At 39.0% G+C, this 22,142-nt stretch overlaps 1 protein-coding gene across 7 annotated transcripts in view; it reads right to left on the bottom strand.

The window, feature by feature from the left end:
* Window positions 1-22,142, bottom strand: part of MATN2 (matrilin 2) — a 72,167-nt gene that overhangs the window by 46,253 nt on the left and 3,772 nt on the right. For all 7 annotated transcript variants that reach the window (XM_072999164.2, XM_078393606.1, XM_072999165.2 and 4 more), the window contains exons 2-5: window positions 18,312-18,472; window positions 14,355-14,924; window positions 13,199-13,321; window positions 3,122-3,244 (exon numbers count right to left, since the gene is read on the bottom strand). In XM_072999164.2, the coding sequence (XP_072855265.2) occupies window positions 3,122-3,244; window positions 13,199-13,321; window positions 14,355-14,924; window positions 18,312-18,426 (931 nt within the window). In that variant the 5' untranslated portion in view covers window positions 18,427-18,472. The remainder of the gene's footprint in view (window positions 1-3,121; window positions 3,245-13,198; window positions 13,322-14,354; window positions 14,925-18,311; window positions 18,473-22,142) is intronic.

Here is a 22,142-nt window from a genome sequence, read left to right as displayed (position 1 = left end):
TTGCAGCATTTGCAAGGACAAGTTACTTATCTGTAACTGTAGTTCTTCAAGTGGTCATCTGTGAATTCACATATATGGGCTCCTTCTGCGCCAGTGGGAAACTCCCTTGGAACATTCCAGAGCCTAAGGAGTAACTGATCCCCCACAGTGTGCATGTTCTGCCCCCTCCCCCATGAATCCTCAGTTCCCTCAGGCTGCTGCTGTCAAGAGAAAAAATCAATCTGGTATGAAAGACTGAGGGGAGGATAGGTAGGTTGTGTAAATTCACAGATAACCACTCAAAGAACTACAATGACAGGTAAGTAACCTGTCCTTCTTCATGGTTTCTGTGAATCACACATATGGGTGACTGACAAGGTCACTTACCAGCTGGGATGTCATGGCAAAATAGGGGAGATCACCACTCTGCTAAATGCAGCATCAGATTTAGCTCTAACATCTAGTCTGTAATGTTTAAGAAAGATTGGGGGCTGTCACCTTGCAGATATCAGATAGCTGAACATCCTTAAGAAAAGCTGTGGATGTAGCAACAGTTCTCATAGAATGTGCTCTCAGAGAGTCAGGGAGACGTTTTTTAGCTAGCTGGTAAGCAAGGGCAATTATTTTGACAATCCATTTAGAGATATGTTGGGGTGTACTATGATGGCCTTTCTTAGGTCCTTGGTAGCTGATGAACAGACTGACTTTTCTAGAAATACAGAACGCATGGGCGCTCCGGACATCCAACATTTGCAGAGATCTCTCCAGTTCTAAGAAGGAGAATGGAAAGAATGTTGGCAGCACAAGGGACTGGTTAAGTTTAAAATATGACACCACTTTAGGAAGGAAAGAAATATCTGGGAAAAGGGTGACTTTGTCTCTGTGCAGCCATAAGAAAAGGGGAGTCATGTCTGACAGCAGCGAGCTCATTTGCTGTAAATGTAGAGGCAATGGGGACTAAAAATAGAGTTTTATGTGACAGAAGTCTGAAATCTGATGTTGCCAAAGGCTCAAAGACCGGCTGTTTGAGTTGACTGAGGACCACTGAGTCAGTGGAGGCTAGACATCTGTACAAATGTTTCTCAAACCTTTCATGAACTTTTTGAGGGTTGGATGTTGGAAAAATTGAGAGGCTGTGGATCCCTTGGACTGATACACATCAGTGGCTGATAGATACACTTGATGTAAGGAATGACACAGGCTTTGCTCTTTCAGCTGTAAGAGGAAGCATAATACAGTGTGGGGACTAGGTGGATGATGAGATAGTCTGTTAGACTTTGCATAATGCACAAACCTCTTACAGTTACAGGAATAGCTGTATTTGGTGGATGGTTTCCTGGCCTGGGAAACAATGTGTTTTATTGTTGGAGAATTTTCCTTGAATTCTCCCAGACTGAATCTGGGTGATGGATCTTGTCCATGCTCTGAGTGATCAACTTCTGAGTGATGGGCAGCTGATAAAAGTCTGCTGCCATGAGCTTTAGCGCCACAAATCAGGGTTACTGTGGCCACCACAGGGCAATCAGGATGTCACTGGATACTTCCTGCTGAAGTTTTACTATAACTCTATGCAGCAAGGAGATTATAGGAAAAAAGTAGAGATATCTCCATGATCTGATCATGAATGTGTCCCCTCAGGAGTATTTTCCTTGGCCAGCCCAGGAGCAATATTTTCTGCACTTCTTGTTCACCAATTATTATGCAAACCACCCAAAACATGCTCCACAACCTTTTTAAGCTATCTAGTAAAGACTTTGAGGACATCCACTTAGAGGAGTGAGGGAATCACTTTTGAAACTGCTTCCAGTAACAAAAATAACATGATTGTATCCAACCTCATGAGAACAAATAGTACATTTTAGAAAAATAGATTATCTTTGGTTGATTTTAAGGATATCAATCAGACCTAGAACATGCAATATTCAAACAACTGAAATGTTTAAACAAACAAACGAATGCACTATGGGTACCTCTACAATGGAAATACATGCAATTATTAAAAATTGTTTGTGCATTTAGCAGCTGGAACATGCACATAAAGTATTCATTGCAATTATGAACAACAAATTTCTCATGCAAAGTGGTAACATAAAACAGCTGTTATTGTAAGAGCAGTGAGTTTTATGAGTTTCAGACTTTCAAAGTGAAGATAGCTGGAGAGAGCATACAGCTGTGGAAAGCTGTTTTGCTTAAAATGGGAGAAGTCTTGGGATGTGGCTATGTTTATGAGCCTTTAAAAAAAGGAAGGTGAATACACGATGGAATCAGTATGCTGTTCTATCCTTTTATGCAGGCTCCATGAAAATGGGGAGTAGAAAAGACAAATCCTAGCATCAAGAAACCTTCATGAAATAGGAAGACACTCTACTAAGAAACCAGAAAAGGCAAGTCAACAGCTCACTAACCCATGGCATTATAAACTATTTGTTACATACACAATACAGTTTATAACGTAATTCAGTGCTAAAGCACATGATAAGCTTGCAGGCATTTCCTGGAAAATCCTCTAGGTAGAATTGTCTAAACCCCAGGTGATCCACTGTCAGTTACAGTAGTATCAGCAATGCTGGCTAGGTGGGCTAATAATCTAACTCAGCATAAGGAGATTTCTAAGTCAGCCTCTCTCATTAATTGCACAAAGAACCATTAATACTGTTTGTTTGACGTGGCCAAGAGTTTTACGCCACCACCAACGCCCTTCAGCTTGTGAAAAATGCTACCTGGGATGTGTTTTCTACCACCTAAGCAGTCTTGAGTGCTTTCGTTACATCAAGATTTTTGTAGTCATTTTTTTCCTGTAGTGAAGTCTCTCATTAGAATTGGTTCCACATACTCATGGAAGATTCACACTTACGTTTCTTGGTTGTCACAACTCCATGCCGCATAGTAAATTACTTTGAATTTAAGAACAATTTTTTCAGAGTAATTTATTATATAATCTGAGGAGCTATGGAGAAAAGATTTTCAGGAGATGGAACTGGTAAAAACACTCCTTAAATGTTTTACTTACCTTGAAAGACTTAGTAGAGTTTCTCTAAAGTGGTTCTGATCTGATGGCACATAAGACATGCAAGAAATCTTAAAACATCACATTGAAAACAGCTTTCTTTTTTGGAAAAAGCAATGGAAATCAGATACATACTGAAACAGTGCTTCCCGTCTTTCTGGAGTTTGTAACCATTGTAACATTGGCAGACATAGGATCCAGGTGTATTCACACATATTTGTTCACAGTCGTGCTTTCTGACTTCACATAGGTCCTGGGCTGCAACAAGTAATAATTTGTAAAATATAATCCTATAATGAAATGTTACTGTCACTTGTTTGCTTTTCAGTTTTTGGACTTCAGATTGAAAAAACAGTTTAAAACTGTATAATCAAACAAGAGGATAGAAGAGAGATGAACAAGATATATGACTCCTCTAAAAATGTTAAATTATAAGATCAGAGAGAACAACATGATGTTTATTTCATTTATAAAAATATGGAATATAAAACATGAACATTATTTTTGCACACTTTCAAAATTGTATTTTTGTTGAAAAATATTTAATTGCAGTTTAATGCAGAGGATATTCAATTCCAATTGTCAATTAAATTCTGTACTTTTTTATTCAGAAGTCCCATCCTATTCAAAGGGTGTTATCCCAGGCAAATGTGCATAATGTCTCATCATCAGTTCTATTCTTCCTTTTTGTCTAAGTAATCTCTTATAACAATATCTGGCAACTGAGAGAACCGTCGTAGAGACACTGTTTGTAAAAATGAACACAACTTTTGTTATAGTGCCTAAACTGACTTTCTGGTATGCCCAGGTGTAGAAATGTTCCAAGCACACCTTCAGTTTCTGTGACTTCTGAAGCTTACCCAGAGTTCCTTAGTGAAAAGAGATTAATGGACAAGCTTCTTGCTGGGACATCTTGTCTCTACCAATCTAGAATTGATCTAGAAGTGATGTTAATTGCACTAATATACAGTGGGGTCTTGACATGAGAACTTAATCTGTATTGGAAGGCGGTTCTCAAGTCAAAAAGTTCTCAGGTCAAATCTGCATTTCCCATAGGAATGCATTGAAAACCATTTGATCCGTATCTGCTCTTTTCCGTCCATAGAAACTAATGGGAAGCTGCTATTCCGCCTTCAGCCACTAGAGGGGGGATATTTTGTTTCTTTTTTTCTTAGGTCAAGAAAGGTTCAGGGAAGGCAGGGAAAATACAGTCCAGGCAGGACAGTACCAGGCAGTCCGAAGACTGTCTCCCAATCCACTCTCTAAACGCTGGGAGGAGTGAGGAAGCAGACAGGCACCCTTTTCACTGGCCAACAGTTAATTGAAAGTTCACATTTTGCACTTTCCCTGCCTCCCACGTGTTTTTTTTCCAGTTCTTAACTCAAATCTAAGTATGTAAGTCAAGTCAATATTTTCCTATGAGAGTGGTTCTTAAGTCAAGACCCCACTGTAATTAATCCACAAGAGCTTGTTAAATGTAAATAACGGAAGTGTAAAAAGTGGGCTTCTTGCTGGGACATCTTGTCTCTATCAATCTAGAATTGATCTAGAAGCGATGTTAATTGCACTAATATAATTAATCCATAAGAGCTTGTTAAATGTAAATAACAGAAGTGTAAAAAGTGGGCTAAAGTACCATTAATATCCAAAGGAGTAGTTGGTGCTTTGGGGCCACCCAGAACCCTTATGAACTTATATCCTTGAGTACTCATAGAGAAAGAAGGTCTTCTTGTATAGACAGACAGTAGATGTGGATGCGGCGTAGTACTATACAGTTGAAAGAAACATACAGATGATTTCACATTCTGGCCAGTATCTAGCTGAAGGCCAGATTTGCTTCTGGATGGTGCAAAATGGTTTTTGTTTTAGGTTTTTAGGGTGCCACAAGATTCTTTGTTGTTTTTATTAACAAAAGGCATTATTTTGTATATTCCAAATCACCCTTGCTTGCCCAGATTGTTTTTATAGCCTCCAGATGGGACTGATATTTATGCTTGGGAGATTTGGACAGATCTACAGATGAATGTGTGAGATACATTAATATAAACAAGTCATTTGAAACTCAAGTCTAACATATACTGTATAAACTGCTTCATTAAAGCCCCCCCTTTTTTTCTAAATCAGAGTTCAAACTAAAACTCAATATGTAGCACTAATGTTTGAAAAGCCTAGATGTAACTCCTAATATAAATTAGAAATTTAGTAGAAGAAGGAGTTGCTTGCTTACACAAATAATGTGATCATTGATCACTTACGTATTCTAAGAAAAGGGAATTTTAATGGTCCAATATATTGTTTCCAAATTTATATTTTATTTGTTTGTATGTATGTTTGTTTCCAGAGATGTTGTGGCACTGCAGGTTAAACCGCAAAAGCCTCTGTGCTGCAAGGTCAGAAGACCTGCAGTCGTAAGATCAAATCCATGCGTCGGAGTGAGCCCCCGTCGCTTGTCCCAGCTCCCGCCAACCTAGCAGTTTGAAAGCATGCAAAATGCAAAATACAAGTAGATAAATAGGTACCACCTCGGTGGGAAGGTAAATGGCGTTCCATGTCTAGTCACGCTGGCCATGTGACCACGGAGGATTGTCTGTGGACAAATGCTAGCTCTACGGGTTGGAAACGGAGATGAGCACCGCACCCTAGAGTCGGACACTACTGGACTAAATGTCAAGGGGAACCTTTACTTTTACCTATGTTTGTTTCTACATAAAATTTTGTCCTGGCCTTATGGTGCTAAATAAAATTCTTCCAAAAAATATGCGCTGCAATGAAAACTGAGATATGCACAGTATAGTAAAGTGGCATCTACATAATGAAACAAAACCTATGTAAGAAAACTAATTTTGAGCAGATGGCACATCATTAAAAAGGGTGAGGGCACCCATGCTTTCTTAGGCAAGGAGTTCTAGCCTTTTGGTACGGTTAAAAATAGAAAACGAGAATAATCAATTTCTAAAGGTGTCCTAAATAATTCTCATAGTAGGAAGGACTAAACATTGACAGATCTCTCTGTTGATGAGATTCCAGCATCTCATTCCTTGAAATGTCTTGTTCTATGTTTTCATCAATTTGCTTTTACATCATACAGACATCTATTGAGAAAGAAGCCCTGCTTTGGTTGCAGGGAAATGTCTGCAAGAGCACAGCTTCTGTTTCCATTTTGTCCAAGTGCAGAAATTATTTGGTTCATTTGGGGTCACCTGTGCAGGTGCAGATGTTTTCTTTCTAGTGGTAATTGGTTGGCAAACTGATCATTTCCCCCCTTTTTAACTGCAGAAACAATGGCAGAAAAAGTCATTTCAAGATTCTAGGTAAATCAAATGATATTTGTACTATGGTCAGTGTTCTAAGAAATTAAGAGGCCAAACAATTTGAGGACTCAACCCTTAGTGTGGAAGCGAATTAAAAACTAATGCTAGCATTTAGCTAAATACATCTGGTTTGTGTTGACAGTGCATTGTCTGAAGATATAAACAAAAGTGATTTAGTTCTCCAGAGCCATTTGAAGACCACATATTTGACCTTGAATTGTCCTGAACATTCAAGAGCAAAGACATACACAAAAATCCAGTATTTGGGGACTACAGTTTTAAGATTCTGTTTTTCTGTGTTATCTTTATGTATACTACCCTGGAAGCATGTCCAAAGAGTTCTGCTTTTTTAATCCCACTCCCATGAATGATTTAATCAAGGAAAGACTAAATCATTCAAGCTCACATAAACAGGAAGCTAACTCCAACAAACAGAACTATTTTGGTGACTAACTTTTATCTTTATCTTAGCAATATTGTGCATTGCAGTTTGTTCAATTCACAGTAGATGCCACAAACAGAATGGAACTATCAAGTTGCTAATTACTTCAGGTTGCAGGCTCTAGCTGCGGTGACAAACTGTAATGCAAGATAGACTTGGGTGTCACAGAAATACTAAGAGTTATTTCAGTGATGGGAGAGGGCAGAATGCTGACTACCTTGCGGTCCTTTGTTTGATGACTTGTCAGAGAGAATCCAGTCAAACATCACCATGGGTGGAATTTGAAAACTACACTCCTGACTGATATTTGTAACACATCTTTAAGAAACAGGCCTGGCACAGACATCTGTCATGGCTTTTGGGACTTTCATATACTGTATATTTTTTTCTGCAGTTTCAACAATATGTCAGCTCATGGCCTGATGAAGACTGGTATATGTCAAAAACTAGCAATTTGTATTTATTTACTTTTTAGTGATCTAATAAAGGTGTCAGCTGGCTGGACAACTCAATGAGTTAGGCATCTGTCTGTAGAGCCAGATTTTGGGAGTTCAGGTCCTCATTTTGCATCCCAGAAGAGCTAGCCTATGTGGCCTTGGGCAAACTGTATTCCCAGGATGCCAACAGAAGAAGGGAATGGTATGAGCGCTCTCTACGAAGAAAACCAGGAAAAGAATTGCCGTAAGTCAGAACTGACTTGGTGGCACACAATTATGACACTTAATATCCAGATGTTTAATATTTGTTGTATGCCCTAGTCCTCCTCTCAGTCGGGAGAACTGAGGTAGCCTTATCAGCTTACCTTCTAATCTGCACATGCTGCTGCTAAATGGCAAATGGGACTGATATCTTTGTTAGTATTTGAGCTTATAGTAGATCAAAAGGCTGGCCTGGTTTGTATAACTGAAACTTGGGTGAGTCAGGAAGGTGGGATTGCCCTTTCCCAGTATGCCCCCAAGATATTTGATTTGCCATAATGGCAGATCAGAGGGAGCAGGAGGGCTGTTGCCATAGTCCATAGAAATTCTATTAATATCAGCAGGAGCTCTGCTCATTCTTGTATGGGCCTGAAATGTCTTATCTTCTTGCTGGACCAGACGGACAGAGTGTGCATTGCATTGGTGTGCCACTCAAACTGCAACTCAATGCTCTGTCTACCAGGAATATGTCTCTGGTGCATTGTTGAGGTCTCCCAGACTTTTGCTTTGGGGGGACTTTACCATCTCTGCACAGCAGCAGGCTTTTGGGGTGGCCTTGGAGTTTGTGGATTCTATGGTGTCTATGGGCCTGTCCCAACATGGTATGGGTCCTACATGTGGCAGAACACATCCTGGACCTGGTGGTCATGTCTGAGCAGACAGAGGATGATCCGAAGGTGCTAGACGTTGAGTCTTCTGCCTTATCATGACCAGATCATGCTGAGATATTGACCTGCTAAAACAGTGCCCCTCTGTGGGGTGGACAGACCTCTTAAAATGCTCCACCCTGAAGACTGATGGTTCCAATTGGTTTCCAGAATGTCCTTCAGGGTTTTCTGGCTGATTTGATTTGTGCTTTTGTCAAAGCCCAGGTCTCCCCTGGCTGCCAGATGGGTGGTATATAAAGACTGAAGTATTTAAAGCTGCCTTTATCTACTGAATCTTCTGAGTGTTATCAATAATGTTGTGATTTAAAAAAAATATTTTAATCAATTTTAGATTTTTCATAGGGTGGTTCATAATTTTTGGTTATAATTATTGTCTGTTCTGTTGCTGTATTATTGTAATTATATTTTTAGTTACTGCGTAGTATTTAGGGTTTCTGAGTTTTTACCCTTGTGTAAACCACAGAGTATAATGCTTGCACTAATGAGATGGTATACAAATTGAATTAATAAATATATTAATCATTAATTAAGGCATCACCTGCCCTTGCTTTTGTTTGGAAACAAACAGACATGCCAGCCAGAGAAACTCCAGGCGGATTTGTCTGTTGAATCCCCAGAAAAGAAGCAAGAAGTAGGACTGGATGCTAAAACTAAAGGGCAGTTATAAGAGGTCAATAACTTTGTGAACTCCGTGGTAGATCAATAATTTGACCTCAGGGAATGAAATGAGACCAAAAGGAGGTTTCTGTCTATTTCACTGAAAATCATTGATTCATAGTATAGTTAGCATGTGATTGCACGCTAGTGAGTTAACCTCGGAATCCTCTCCAAATATCCTATATGAGCTATCAGAATGGATAGTAAACTGGTGTTTAAACTCCCGATGACCTATCATAGAAGAAAACAGACTAACTTGCAAACCATGAGACAGCAGTAACACTTACAGGATGACAAGCAGTGAGAGTCTAAGATTTAAGGAACTGCTATTTCTCTGTAGCATGAACTGCAGTTTATTTCCCCCTTGGTGGAAGAGTCATATTATTTTGTTCCTATGATGTATTAATTTTTTTCCTTAGGTCAATGGTATGTGTGCACGACCCTATCTATTCTTTTCTAAAGCCAAGTCACTGGGGAAGGCGGCTGCTGTTATTGCTTCATGGCTGCCCGGCTATTATTATTATTATTATTATTATTATTATTATTATTATTATTATTATTATTATTATTATTATTATTATTATTATTATTATTATTATTATTATTATTATTATTATTATTATTATTATTATTATTATTATTATTATTATTATCATCATCATCATCATCATCATCATCATCATCATCATCATCATCATGGACGACTGAGGGGACACCAAGGGAGGCCCGGAAGGAGAAAACTAGGAACCGGGCCTTCTCGGCGGTCGCCCCTTGGCTGTGGAACACACTCCCTGCTGAAATTCGGCTGGCACCCTCGCTGGGTGTTTTCAAAAGCCAATTAAAAACTTGGTTATTTAAACAGGCCTTCCCCCCTGTCAATTAAGTGATTTTCTCTTTCTTTTTCTTTTTTCTTCTTTTGAGTATTGCCATCTTGGAAATCTGTTGCTTAGAATTAATTGTATAATTGCATTTTATATGCTATTTTAACGTGTTTTAACTTATGTAAGCCACCCCGAGTAGACAGGGGCGGGGTAAAAATTGAATAAATAAATAAAAATAAATTATTATTATTATTATTATTATTATTATTATTATTATTATTATTATTATTATTATTATTATTATTATTATTATTATTATTATTATTATTATAAAACTCCAGGCACAGTCAAAATTATAAAAACATTGACTGGTATTAAATAACAGATACAAGTTTTAACCAAAAACCTAAGTATCTTTTAAATATCGACACAGTATGTATGCTGTTCCTAATATTGCCGTTTTTGTAGCTCAAATGGTGTGATTTCTCAGATCCGCAACTGCTTATAGTACTGTGTGAAATTTCTTGACATTGTTTTTTAAAATTAAGTGAGGGTCTGCAGTGCTCCAGGAAATAAGCAAGAAAATAGATCAGTTCCATGGTGTAGCCAGCCACAATATTACAAATAGGAACAAATGCATCAGTAATGTTGAATCAAATTGGGACATTAGCCCCATACAGTGGTGCCTCGCTAGATGATGATAATCCGTTCCATTGAAATCACTGTTTGGCGAAATCATTGTCTAGCGAAAAGCATTTCCCCATTGGAATGCACTGAAACCGTTTAATGTGTTCCAATGGGGAAGAATCGTCGTTGTCTAGCGAAGATTGGCCATAGGAAAGCTGCTTTGCGAACCATCGATCAGCTGTTTAAATCGCTGTCTTGCGAAGGTTAGGTCCCGAAAACACCTATTTTGCAAGTGCGTGGGGAGCTGTCAAAATCGTCGTCTAGCAAAAATCGGTTTGCGAAGCAGGGACCAAATATTGTCCAGCAAAATTCCCCCATAGGAATCACTGTTTTGTGAATCACTATAGCGATCGCAAAAAGTCAATGTCTAGCGAAAAAACTGTCATGCAGGGTAACTGTCTAGCGAGGCACCACTGTACACCACATGACCTCAATGTAGTACAGCAGAGATATGGAAAGTATCATTAGAAGCGGGAAACATTTGCCTGGTGTGATCAGGGCCTAACATGCACAACTTTTGTACCTGTTCTGAGAAATTTCATGTTCATTGATTGTGCACCACTCATCATAATGCTCCTTTCAGCCAATGCACTGCACTGCTATCCTAAATTAATCCTTCATAGGAGTAGGCAATAAAGTAGAGGTCATAAACTGGTAGGGCTATCTCCTACTTAACTATCATGACTAACTGGAACTAAAATTTCACAGGAAGGAAGCTATTGGAAATGCAAGAAGGGTATCTGTTACCCTATGTGTTCATAGAGTGGTGGGAACTCATTCTGAAATAACAGACATTCTCCCCCCTTCCCTTGGTCCACAAGCCACCTGTGACTGATGTATGTACATATATATATATAATGAGAAGTTCCAAATTGTATATATTGACCCACAACAACTGGAGCAAAAACAAATGAGGGGAATTTAACCGTGATATAAATTTTCACTACAAGGCTATAATACATTTTGTACCAGTGCTACACTTATATGGCTGATAGCATCTAAATATTCCCCCATCCCTTCCACCTCCCAATGCTACAGACATCCAAAAAAAAAAATGGAAATCTGGGTCAAAATACCCAAGGGGGAGGGGAAGAGAGATTTATTTTATAAAACAGAAAGCAGTATCAATGAAGGAATTTGAGGCAAAAATTAAGAGTGGATAGAAGAATAAAAGGAATATGCATAGGTTTATGAGCAGAAAAACAGTACACAAGAGAAATTAAAGTAGTCATGCCAAATGTTTTCTTAGTACAGTGGTGCCTCGACCTATGAACTTAATCCGTCCCAGAAGATGTTCATAAGTGGAAATGCTCGTAAATTGAAGCACCATTTCCCATTGAAATGCATGAGAATGTGATTAATCCATTCCAGCATTTTTAAAAAATACCAAAAAAAAGAAAAAGAAAAAAGGAAAAAAAAAAGAAAAAAGAAAAAAGAAAAAAAGCAGTCCATGCTGGGACTACAAGGAAAAAAAATCCAAAAATAAACATTGGAGCAAATCCCACACTGGGACAGCAAAATAATAATAATAATAATAATAATAATAATAATAATAATAATAATAATAATAATAATAATAATAATAATAATAATAATAATAATAATAATAATAATAATAATAATAATAATAATAATAATAATACACCGACCCTCAATCCCCCCCAACAAAACAAAAGCCACCAAAAACTTTTTTGAAAAGCAAAAAGCAGCACCTTGCCAGTCCGAAGCCTCCTCAGCCTCTCAGGCTTCCACCACCGCAGCCGGGAGTTGAGCAGCTGGACCATCCCAGCCGGGCTCAATCTCCTGGGCTTCCACTGCCGCTGTGACTGACGCAGCCATTCACCTCCCAACAGGCTCCAACGAGGCTGGGGTCAGCGCTCCTTGCTGCCCTCCGCAGACCAATGCCTCTGCTGGTGCTTCCAGTTCCGGAACCAGCACCATCGGCTGCTCACCAGGGCAGCCACGTCGGTCCTCGGCGCTCCTTGCCACCCTCCGTGGGCCAATGGTGGGAAATTCAAATGGCGTCGAGGAGTGCCGAGGACTGATGCGGCCGCCCCAGCGAGCAGCTGCTGGCGCTGGTTCCAGAGCTGGAGGCACAAGCGGCGGCATCAGCCCACGGAGGGCGGCAAAGAGTGCCAATGCAGGCCTCATTGTAGCCAGCTGGGAGGCAAGCAGCACCTTACTGGTTCGAAGTCTCCTCAGCCCCCTGGGCTTCCACTGCCGCTGCGACCGCCACAGCTGCTCGCCTCCCGATGGGCTCCAACAAGGCCAGGGGCGGCGCTCCTCGCCGCCTTCTGCAGGCCGATGGCGAGAAATTCAAATGGCAGAGGGCAGCGACGAGCGCCCAGCCAGGCTCAACCTCCAGGCTCTGGGCCAGCCTGCCGCCGCATCCCTTTCCTTAACTGCTAGGGTGAAAGTGCTACAAAGAAGCGGCCTCTTCACCATCAATGGTTAGTACATTTGAATTTCCCACCTCTTTTCCCTGCCTTTTTCTGTTTGTACGTCAAAGCTCCGTTCGCAACTAGAAGCAAAATTTTGTGGCCAGAGCTGTTCGTAAGTCGAAATGTTCATAGATAGGGACGTTCGTAAGTCAAGGCACCACTGTATTCAGATGAGAATGAGGAAGCAATGAAAGTGGGGAAGAATTAGATGTATTTCCTCCTATAGCAATTTATGTATTTCTTAGGCACAGAAAAATAAAACACTATTTTCTAGACATATACACAAAAACATTTTATGTAATCAGTTACATTTATAAGAAATGTTATGAAAACTGAGATAACTCTGATCCCACCTTAGTCCTCCAAAAAGACTCTAAACACATCCATGTCAAATACTTTCTCAACTATTATACTGAGATCATACTGATTTTCCACTTCTAATATAAATACTTAATGAGATTTAATGAAAGTAACATGGAAAACTCACTACTGCACGTCTTCTGGTCCAAGTTCAAAGTATACCCCTGTTTACATTTACATACGTAAGAGCCTGGTGTGTTGATGCAGAAGTGGTCACAACCATGTTCAGTTACACTACACATGTGTCCAACTGAAAAAGAAAAACAATGTATTAGATTACGTATTTGATATGCTTTCAAGATACTTCTGATTTATGGCCCTCAATAGCAACTAGGGAACAAGGGAGCTGATGCTGCCTTAACTCTGACACTAAGGGAGAAAATGCCAGAAAGAGCATCAGCATCTCACCTCAGAGAGGAACAGTTTCAGACATTGACTCCAGCTTGAGGAACAAACCAGAGCTTGATGCATCACAGGCTTTGCCCACACTCAACATTTTTGTGTGCCTCAACATTTGGACCCACATGGCATCCCAGACTGAACAGAAATATAGACTTCCAGAACTCTACACAGTCAACTTGGGCTGGAGAGAAAAGCAGTGCTGAGTCAGCAGAGCTCCTGCAGTTAACTAGCCCTAGAGAAAACTGATTGGGCTAAATATATTTTGTTGTATCTCACTTTGCAGTTGGAATAAACCCTGTTTTGTGGCAACCATTTGTTTTCGAATGGGAATGGAGGAGGAATTCCACCAACAACAACCCATTAACCAGGCCAGGGCCGTTGGGACTCACAGTATGCTAAATGTGTACAGTATTTCCTATTTATTTAAGAACAAATTCCAACGTTAATGTTTTAAGAAGTTATTGATCTGGGTATGATTGCATACAGTGTGAATTTTAATTCTTTAAGAGCTGTGACACATTACACATTGTTACATATATGTTTGAGTAACATATCAGTGGTTCCAGTGTGTACATGTATGTGCATATGTGGACAGAATGACTAATTAAGAATCAGGGGGCCCTGGAAACTCACTATTGGGGGCATGTTTGCTAAAACCACTCCTTGGTGCTTTTAGGACTTTCAAGGTACTGTAATATCTCTCTTACCTTGAAAGCCCTATTAGGATCGCTAAATGTCACTTCTGACTTGATGGCACATAACACAAATATGTATATGTTCATGTGTATGCATAGGTTTGACCTTTTTTACTTTTTAAGGTATATTAACAGTTTTTAAACAATATCAGCAAAAGTTTTAACAAATACATTGCATTGTCTTACCACAAAGTTTATTCTGGAACACAGAAGTCAGTGTTTCAATCTGGCTGAAATTTGCAACCAAAAATACATGGTCTTCATAAGGTTCACTCCCAATGGACTTCAGTGTGTTCATATCTACTCTTCCCACTCCAATAGCAAAAATTAGGATTCCTGAGTTCCGGGCTTTTTCAGCAATATCTGCAACAGGATCTTGTGGTCTTCCATCCGTCACTATCATGATAACTCTGGGCACATTCTGACTTAGTGGCCTAGCCCCTTCAGTTTCTGAAAATGCAATGTTTACTGCATACTGAATGGCCAATCCTGTCATGGTACCAGTAGCAAGATACATCATTCTTTTTACTGCTCTCTCCATATCCTGTTTCCTCCTATAGGTCTTCAATGAAAATTCATTTTTGACTGTGCTGGCATATTGGATAAGCCCCACTCTAGTGACATCTGGACCGACATCCAAAAACTGAAGAATAGTTAAGATGAATTCTTTCACTTTCTCAAAATCATAAGGACGAACACTACGAGAGCTGTCGATGATGAACACAAGATCAAGCTGTTTGTTGTTGCAATTTTTTTCTGGAAGAGTGGGAAAAAAAACAAATACTATTAATACACTTTATAAAACAGGAACCAGTGTGATGTAATGGGCAGACAGCTGGACTGGGAGATCTGGGTTCAAATCCCTGCTCAGTTGTGGAAGCACTCTGGGGGATGCCAACTGTAAGCCATTCGCTGAACACCTCACATATACTGAAAACCCTGTTAAGGCCACCATACATCAAAAGCAACATGAGAACACACAGCAACATATGAAACAACCTGTCCCCTTAATTAATTTGAGTTGACCAAAATGAGTGCATTCATTTCAAATAGAAGCAGAAACTAAGAATCATCAAAAACTATACGATCCACATACAATTCATCACTCAGTATTTTGAATATATTTTAAATTTACTAAAATGTTTAGTATATTGGGGTATATAACTAGAAAGCAATATTATGAACTAGTATAACTAAGATGTAAAATACAGTCCAGATATCACCAATACCTATCTATAGACTGCATTTTTGGAAGTTATTACTCCATCACTAAAGTAATAGCACGGCAACATACAGTATATTGTTTGAAGAGATGTAAAATGAATGAAAGTTTACATTATTTTGCTCATGTTTTATTGCAGTCATATTGCTGAAAGATATTAGCTCACATTTCTGCAAGTTACATAAATTTTGCTTGTGTTTTCTCTGCAACTTGCAGTGAAACTGCTCCAATTTTCAGTAGGTTTCCTCAAAACCCAGTGAGGTTTATGGGCACAGAACAGTAGGCGGTTTGTGGTCTATGAAGTAACTGTAAGGAATATATTAATTTGGAGGCTGCTGTATTGCTCACGTAGAAGAACAGAAAGATTGCTAAGTTTTTCAGATTCAGAGGTTGCTGAACTTAGGCCAAAATGAGCAAAAATGGCATTCTTTTCTTAATGCAATGCAGAAATGCTGGCATTAGCCTATTATTATTGCACTGCTGTGACTAATTCTTTCTTTCTTTTTTATCTATAGGAAAACAAAATAATAATAATTATGGCTCAGTAATCATACACAGCTAACGTGCAACAGATATTTATAGAAATGAAGTCAAAGAAAGGGGAATTACATTAAAATATAGATGAATGACCAAACTTTGTTAAAGTCACCTCTGGAGTTCGGCACAAATTAGAGAGTCTGGCCTTGAATCTGAAAAGTTGAATCCATTTCATTTTTTTTTCTTCCAACCCTGCCTCAGGCTGGAATTCTCTGTGTTGATTCAGATGTAGTTGAAACATTTCAAAAGGTCAAAAAACAACAGCTCATGAACTGCCCATGATTTGGGGTTATGATTTTCCTTTAAATCTTTCAGGCTAGTTTTTGTTCTCCTCAGCTACATGTAAATAGAAACCACATTGCCAATACTGTATATTTTCCACAGATAACTGCCACAGGCTTCTTCTACCCGACAGGAGCTTCTAGCCTTTATTGACAATCATGGCATCACTATGGCCACTGGATGGAAGAAGAAAAACTTGGAAACTAGCAGAAGTCTCTGAAGAACTGTCTTAGCATATGAGTCAGGAGAACACAAGGAACCATTCACCATCTACTTCCTATATAGGGCCATAGATATTGTTTTGCTGTATCAGTTCACTATCAATAAAAGCTTCTTTTTTATTCCCTTAGCAAACCAATTCTTTACACCTATCCAACTGTCTCTTATGCTGTGTTAGCACAGTTACATCTCCTTCCCCCATGTGTTGTTCTATCTTATCCCTTTTCCCAAAGAAAGCTCCTGTTTTTTATATTTCATTTGCCATGGACTTTTAAACCAACCATATCTTCCACCTAAGCTTTCCAGTAGTTATATAATCAGATTTTGCTATGGACAGAACGTGGTCATATTATGATATACCCTTGTTCCATGTGGAGTACTCAAAAAGCACAGAAAAAGAGTAGCTGACCCATACTTTCACAACACAGTGGTTGAAATCCTACTGCACATTTCCACATGAGCAACAGTGGCAGCAACAAAAAATTAAGGTTTCCTTTGAGGTTGTTTGACTGCATGTCCATTTGTCACTTTGTTTACAAGTCATGTGTGCCCTCAAAATCATCTTTGTTTTCACTGTTGAGCACGTGGAACTGTGCAACAGGTTTTCAATCAGTGTGAAACCCAGTTTTGAATGCACAACTTTGTGTGTATGTTTTCCAGTTGTTTAGAAACGGCCAGAAAGGGAAAGAATGATAAGATCTGTTCTTGGCTTCACATTTAAAACTATATGCATGTCCTCCCACTGCACTCCCATTCATGAACTAGGTCTGTGTAGAGCCATCGTCATGGCTGGTAACAATTGTTGGCACCAGCTTTCCTATGAACTAATTAATTTGGAACACCAATAGTCATAGGGCAAGCATCTGTAATTTTTACTTCCCCCAGGACTGTTAGAATGCCAAAGCTGATAATTGTTTATGTTCCATGATTAGCTAAATAAGTTCCTAGAAATAAGATAGTGTATACATGAAAAGGCCAAGCCACGGCCAGTGTTTAAACACTTGCAAATGTCATATGGAAATGAAAAATTCTTGCATTACTTAAACAGGTTCACAATTTCAGCTTTGACTTAAAATTAATTGATTCAAATGGGAAAGGAACAGGAAACAGTTTTCTTTCACTGAGATTTATTCACATTTCTATCAAATAGAGCCACATTAAGCAGCACAAACTGAAATAATAATTGAGACTACATGGCTAAATTTTTCTATTTAGAGCCTTATCATCTATTGATAATTCAACAAACTGATAAGCAGTGGAAACAAGAAGATGTGCGAGGGCACCTAGTTAAGCCTGTAGCAGGCAATTCAAATACTGTACAGTAGTATAGTCTCACTCAATAGTATTTTCCCAGTATGTTTCAATCTGTATGCAAAACTGGACAATGCACAGGAGATGCATGTAACATTACCCTGATAAGCCTTTTTAAATGATAAAAAACACTTCTGGAAGGGAATAAGTGACTGCAAACACAGAACAAAGGCGTAACAATTTTCCTTCCTTCTGTTTTCCTGATCCAAACTGTTCCTTCATCAATTGTCCAGTCCCATATGACCCTCCAGATTCATTTTCTTTTCCTGTTTAAAAAGGGCAGGTATAATAATGTCACAGGTATATGAATGTGATATCCAGTTTTGTCCTAATATATTTCATATAAATCCTGTCTCTAGTCCCTTTAAAAAAATTATACTACACTTCAAATGTAAAGGCTGCATGGAATTTTAGTTCCTTAATTTTCAACTATCTACTAATAGAAATGGTTGCTTTTTTCTTTGAAATTACAGCACAATTGTACTTACGAAGGTTCCTAAATTGTACACAGTTCTTTTTAGCCTGAGAAAAATGCACTGCAACTCACTAAGTAAAAACTTACTGCAACTTACCTAATAATTGAGCATCATCTCTTTGATTCCTAAGTGTCCCTGGAATATGTCTGTCTCTGGCTGAGACAGCAAAAAGCCCAAGAAGTAAAAGGAAGCAAGAGATCATTTTCTTCATTTCTCAGGAAACAGAACGAGTGGAGCAAGACAATCTGGGATGAACGCTATAACAACAAGAAAATGAATGATTTTTCCCATCAAGCAATCACTTCCAGAAATATAGTAAGCATTTACTTTGCTTTTTTGTGAATGCAAACAAAGTGTATACTGTTGCAGAGTTTTGAATTTCTGGAAAAATTATTTTTTTGCTATGCAGCAGAAGTACGGTCTCACAGAGGAGAATAGCTACAAGTTCGAGAGAGTCCACACCTTTGTCATTAACTAGCACTTAATAACCCACTCTGAGAGATTTGTAGCAGAAAGAGTAAAAAACATTTTCTTAGTTGCTTGAAACTACAGACTTGTGTATGCTGCTTTCTTTACTGCACACATACTTAGCAACCAACTGAAAAGATCAACAGCAAACAGAAAAGCTACTACAGTGGACCCTTAACTTACAGATGGCTTGACTTACAGACTTTTTGAGTTACAGACTTCTCTGGCTGCAAAATTTAGGTTTGACTTGCAGCCTGAGAATTGACTTACAGACCAGAAAAAAACCAAAATGGAACAAAAACGGCCTGTTACGAGATTAATTGGTTTTCAATGCACTGTAGGTCAATGGAGACTTGACTTACAGACTTTTTGACTTGAGAACTGCCTTCCAATACGGATTAAGTTCTCAAGTCAAGACCCCACTGTACTACCAACAGACTGAAGAGAAGGAAAGATAGTTCAGCAGAAAGGCGGGGCTTGTTTTGAATACAGAGGCTGGAAGGGACTATTGGTTCATGCTGGATAAATAGATAATGAACCCAGTCCAGAAAAGTCCCTCCCAGACATGTACTACAGACAGCATGCGAGATTGCAAATAAAACTCCAACATAAACAAACTATATTTGCAGAGGATTTTAAGGTTGTAAATCCATTTTCAAAATGCAGTTTCAGTAGTTTGACTTTTTTGTGTCCCACATTTCTTCTGAGGATGCTTATTCTTCACAGTAGAAATATGTGACATATTAGCCTTACAATAAGTTATTTGCATATTCTGACAAGGAGCACTGTATCTGAGCAAGGATTTTACACCAGTACTTCTCATGATTCGTACAGAATCGTACTCAGAGAGTGCTTATCAATGGCTCCTTCTCAAATTGAGAGGCGGTAACAAGTGGGTACAACAAGGCTGTCCTGGACTCAGTGCTCTTCAACATTTTTATAAATTGAATGAGGGAGTTCCAGGAATACTTGCCAGATTTGAGGATGGCACAAAATTGGGTGGAACAGCTAATACCTTGGAAGACAAGCTGAATATGAGCCAATAGTGTAACGTGGCTACAAAAAACGCTAATGTTATTTTAGGCTGCATTAACTGTTATTTTAGGCTGCATTAACATTATGAAGTACTAGTCTCTGTCTATTCAGCATTGGTTAGGCCCCATATTGAGTAATGTATACAGTTCTGGACACTACACTTCAAGAAGGATACAAACAAACGGGAACAAGTTCAAAGGAGGACAACAAGGATAATCAGGGAACAGGAAGACTGAAAAAATGTACATGTTTAGCCTTGAAAAAAGAAGACTGAAGGGATTTATGATAGTACTTTTCAAATACTTGAAAGACTGGCATACAAGGAGGGGCAGGATCTATTCTCAATCATTTCAGAGTGCAGGGCACATAACAATGGGCTCAAGATACAGGAAGTGAGATTTCCGCTGAATATCAGGAAAAACATCCTAACTGTTAGAGCAGTATGACAGTGGAACCAAGAAGTGGTGAGTGCTCCAATGCTGGAGACATTCAAGTGAAAATTGATCAACCATCTGTCAGACCTGATTTGATTTGGATTCCTTCATTGAATAGGGGGTTGGACTTGATGGCTTTATAGGCCCCTTCCAACTCAATTACAGTGGTGCCTCGCTTAACGACGTTAATTCATTCCAGCGAAATCGCTGTGGAGCGAAAACATCGTAAAGCGAAATAAAAAAGCCCACTGAAATGCACTTAAACCCGTTCAATGCGTTCCTATGGGCTGAAAACTCACCGTCCAGCGAAGATCCTCCATAGGGGCGGCCATTTTCCATGCCTGTGCAGCGAGGAATCCATTCCTAAGCACAGCAGGGGGTCATTTTCTTCAGCCGGCAGCCATTTTGAAACCCGATGATCAGCTGTTTTTGATCATCGTAAAGCGAAAATCGGTTCCCGAAGCAGGGAACCGATCATCACAATGTGGGAAAACCCCATTCAAACCATCATTTTGCGATCGCAAAAGTGATCACAAAAACCTCACCGTCAAGCGGATTCGTCATTAAACGGGGTAATCGTAAAGCGGGGCACAACTGTATTCTCTGTCTTAGCTTTTATATTTGTACAGCAACCGGCTTACCTCTGCCATATTGATTTGTTTGTTTCCTTCCTGTGAACTGATACAATGTATTTTATTTATATATTTTCATGGATCATTATACTGTGAAATCAGAAACCTTTGTCCTGCTCGAGAAATGCAAACGGATAAACATAGAAATAATGCCAAGAACGGGATGCGCTTTTACAAGCACACATGTGGTCAACTGTATCATTTGCCTTCAGGCTATAGTTTTCTGTCTATCCTTGAGACAGTCTGGACTCAGTGGCCCTTTCCAGCTCTGCAGTTGTAAGAATATTACATGAAAATAAGAGAAGAATGAGAAGTGTTACTTTCTCTCCTTGATGTCACAGATGCTATCCAAAGGGAGTGCTTAATAACAGAGGTTCTGATTAGACATGAGTAGACATGGTCTAGAGGGGCGGGGTAAAAATCCAATAAATAAATAAATAAATAAATAAATAAATAAATAAATAAATAAATAAATAAATAAATAAATAAATAAATAAATAAATAAAATTACTGTGGCAGTCACAATCTTGTTCAATTCCCATTTTTGTCACCTGTGCTTGTGATTCATCTGGATGTACTGGTAGTTGTGACCAAACTGTTTGAGAACAAAAAAGCCATAAAGATCCTAGGGAACTTACAAACAGCACCTTCTTGTTGTCTCCTATTGTGTAGGTGCTTTGGAATATCACCTCTGCATACAGACTGGCAGTAGTGAGTCCCCTGAAGTCTCCATTGGCAACTGGAACTCAGGCTATAAACTCCATACCATCTCCAGCTTCCAGGCACTACTACTGCTGTGCCACCTCTCTCTTGGCCATACAGCATCTACAAAGAAGCTTCATTCCCATTTTATAGATGGGGGATGTGTCATGGCACTAAACCACCATCACACTAATCTTCAATGAAGAGACTAGTAGCCTTTTAAAATAAAACATGACAAAGGCTGAAATCCTGTTCCTTAGCATTGTAAGTCACAACGAGAGTAAGCCCATGAAATCAATTTGGATTTAGTGAGTCAACTCTTCTGTAAGTTCCTATGCAACTTATTACTGTACACTAAGCAACAAGATTTCAGCCAAAAAAGAGAGGCAACCTTCAGAGTTGGAAGAGAAGTGTCATAGAGTGGGAGAAAACAAATCAAGAATTGTGCATGTTTGTGTGCATGTGGGCGTGCATACATGAACCTGTGGGTGGGCAAACTCTTTAAATCTGTATATATCATGACAAAATTAATGTTACTGGGATGTCAAGAAGAGGGCTACCATTAAAATTAGGGTTTAATGGCAGGAATTAAAGGAGTACATTTGCCCCATTTTTTTATTTACTTAAAGGATTTTTACCCTGTCTTTTTCCTTAAA

Source organism: Pogona vitticeps, chromosome 4 (genome assembly GCF_051106095.1).
Source record: "Pogona vitticeps strain Pit_001003342236 chromosome 4, PviZW2.1, whole genome shotgun sequence".
In the NCBI taxonomy this organism is placed as follows: domain Eukaryota; kingdom Metazoa; phylum Chordata; class Lepidosauria; order Squamata; family Agamidae; genus Pogona; species Pogona vitticeps.
The sequence above is the reverse complement of the archived record's forward strand: the minus strand, read 5'-3'. Positions and strand labels throughout refer to the sequence as shown.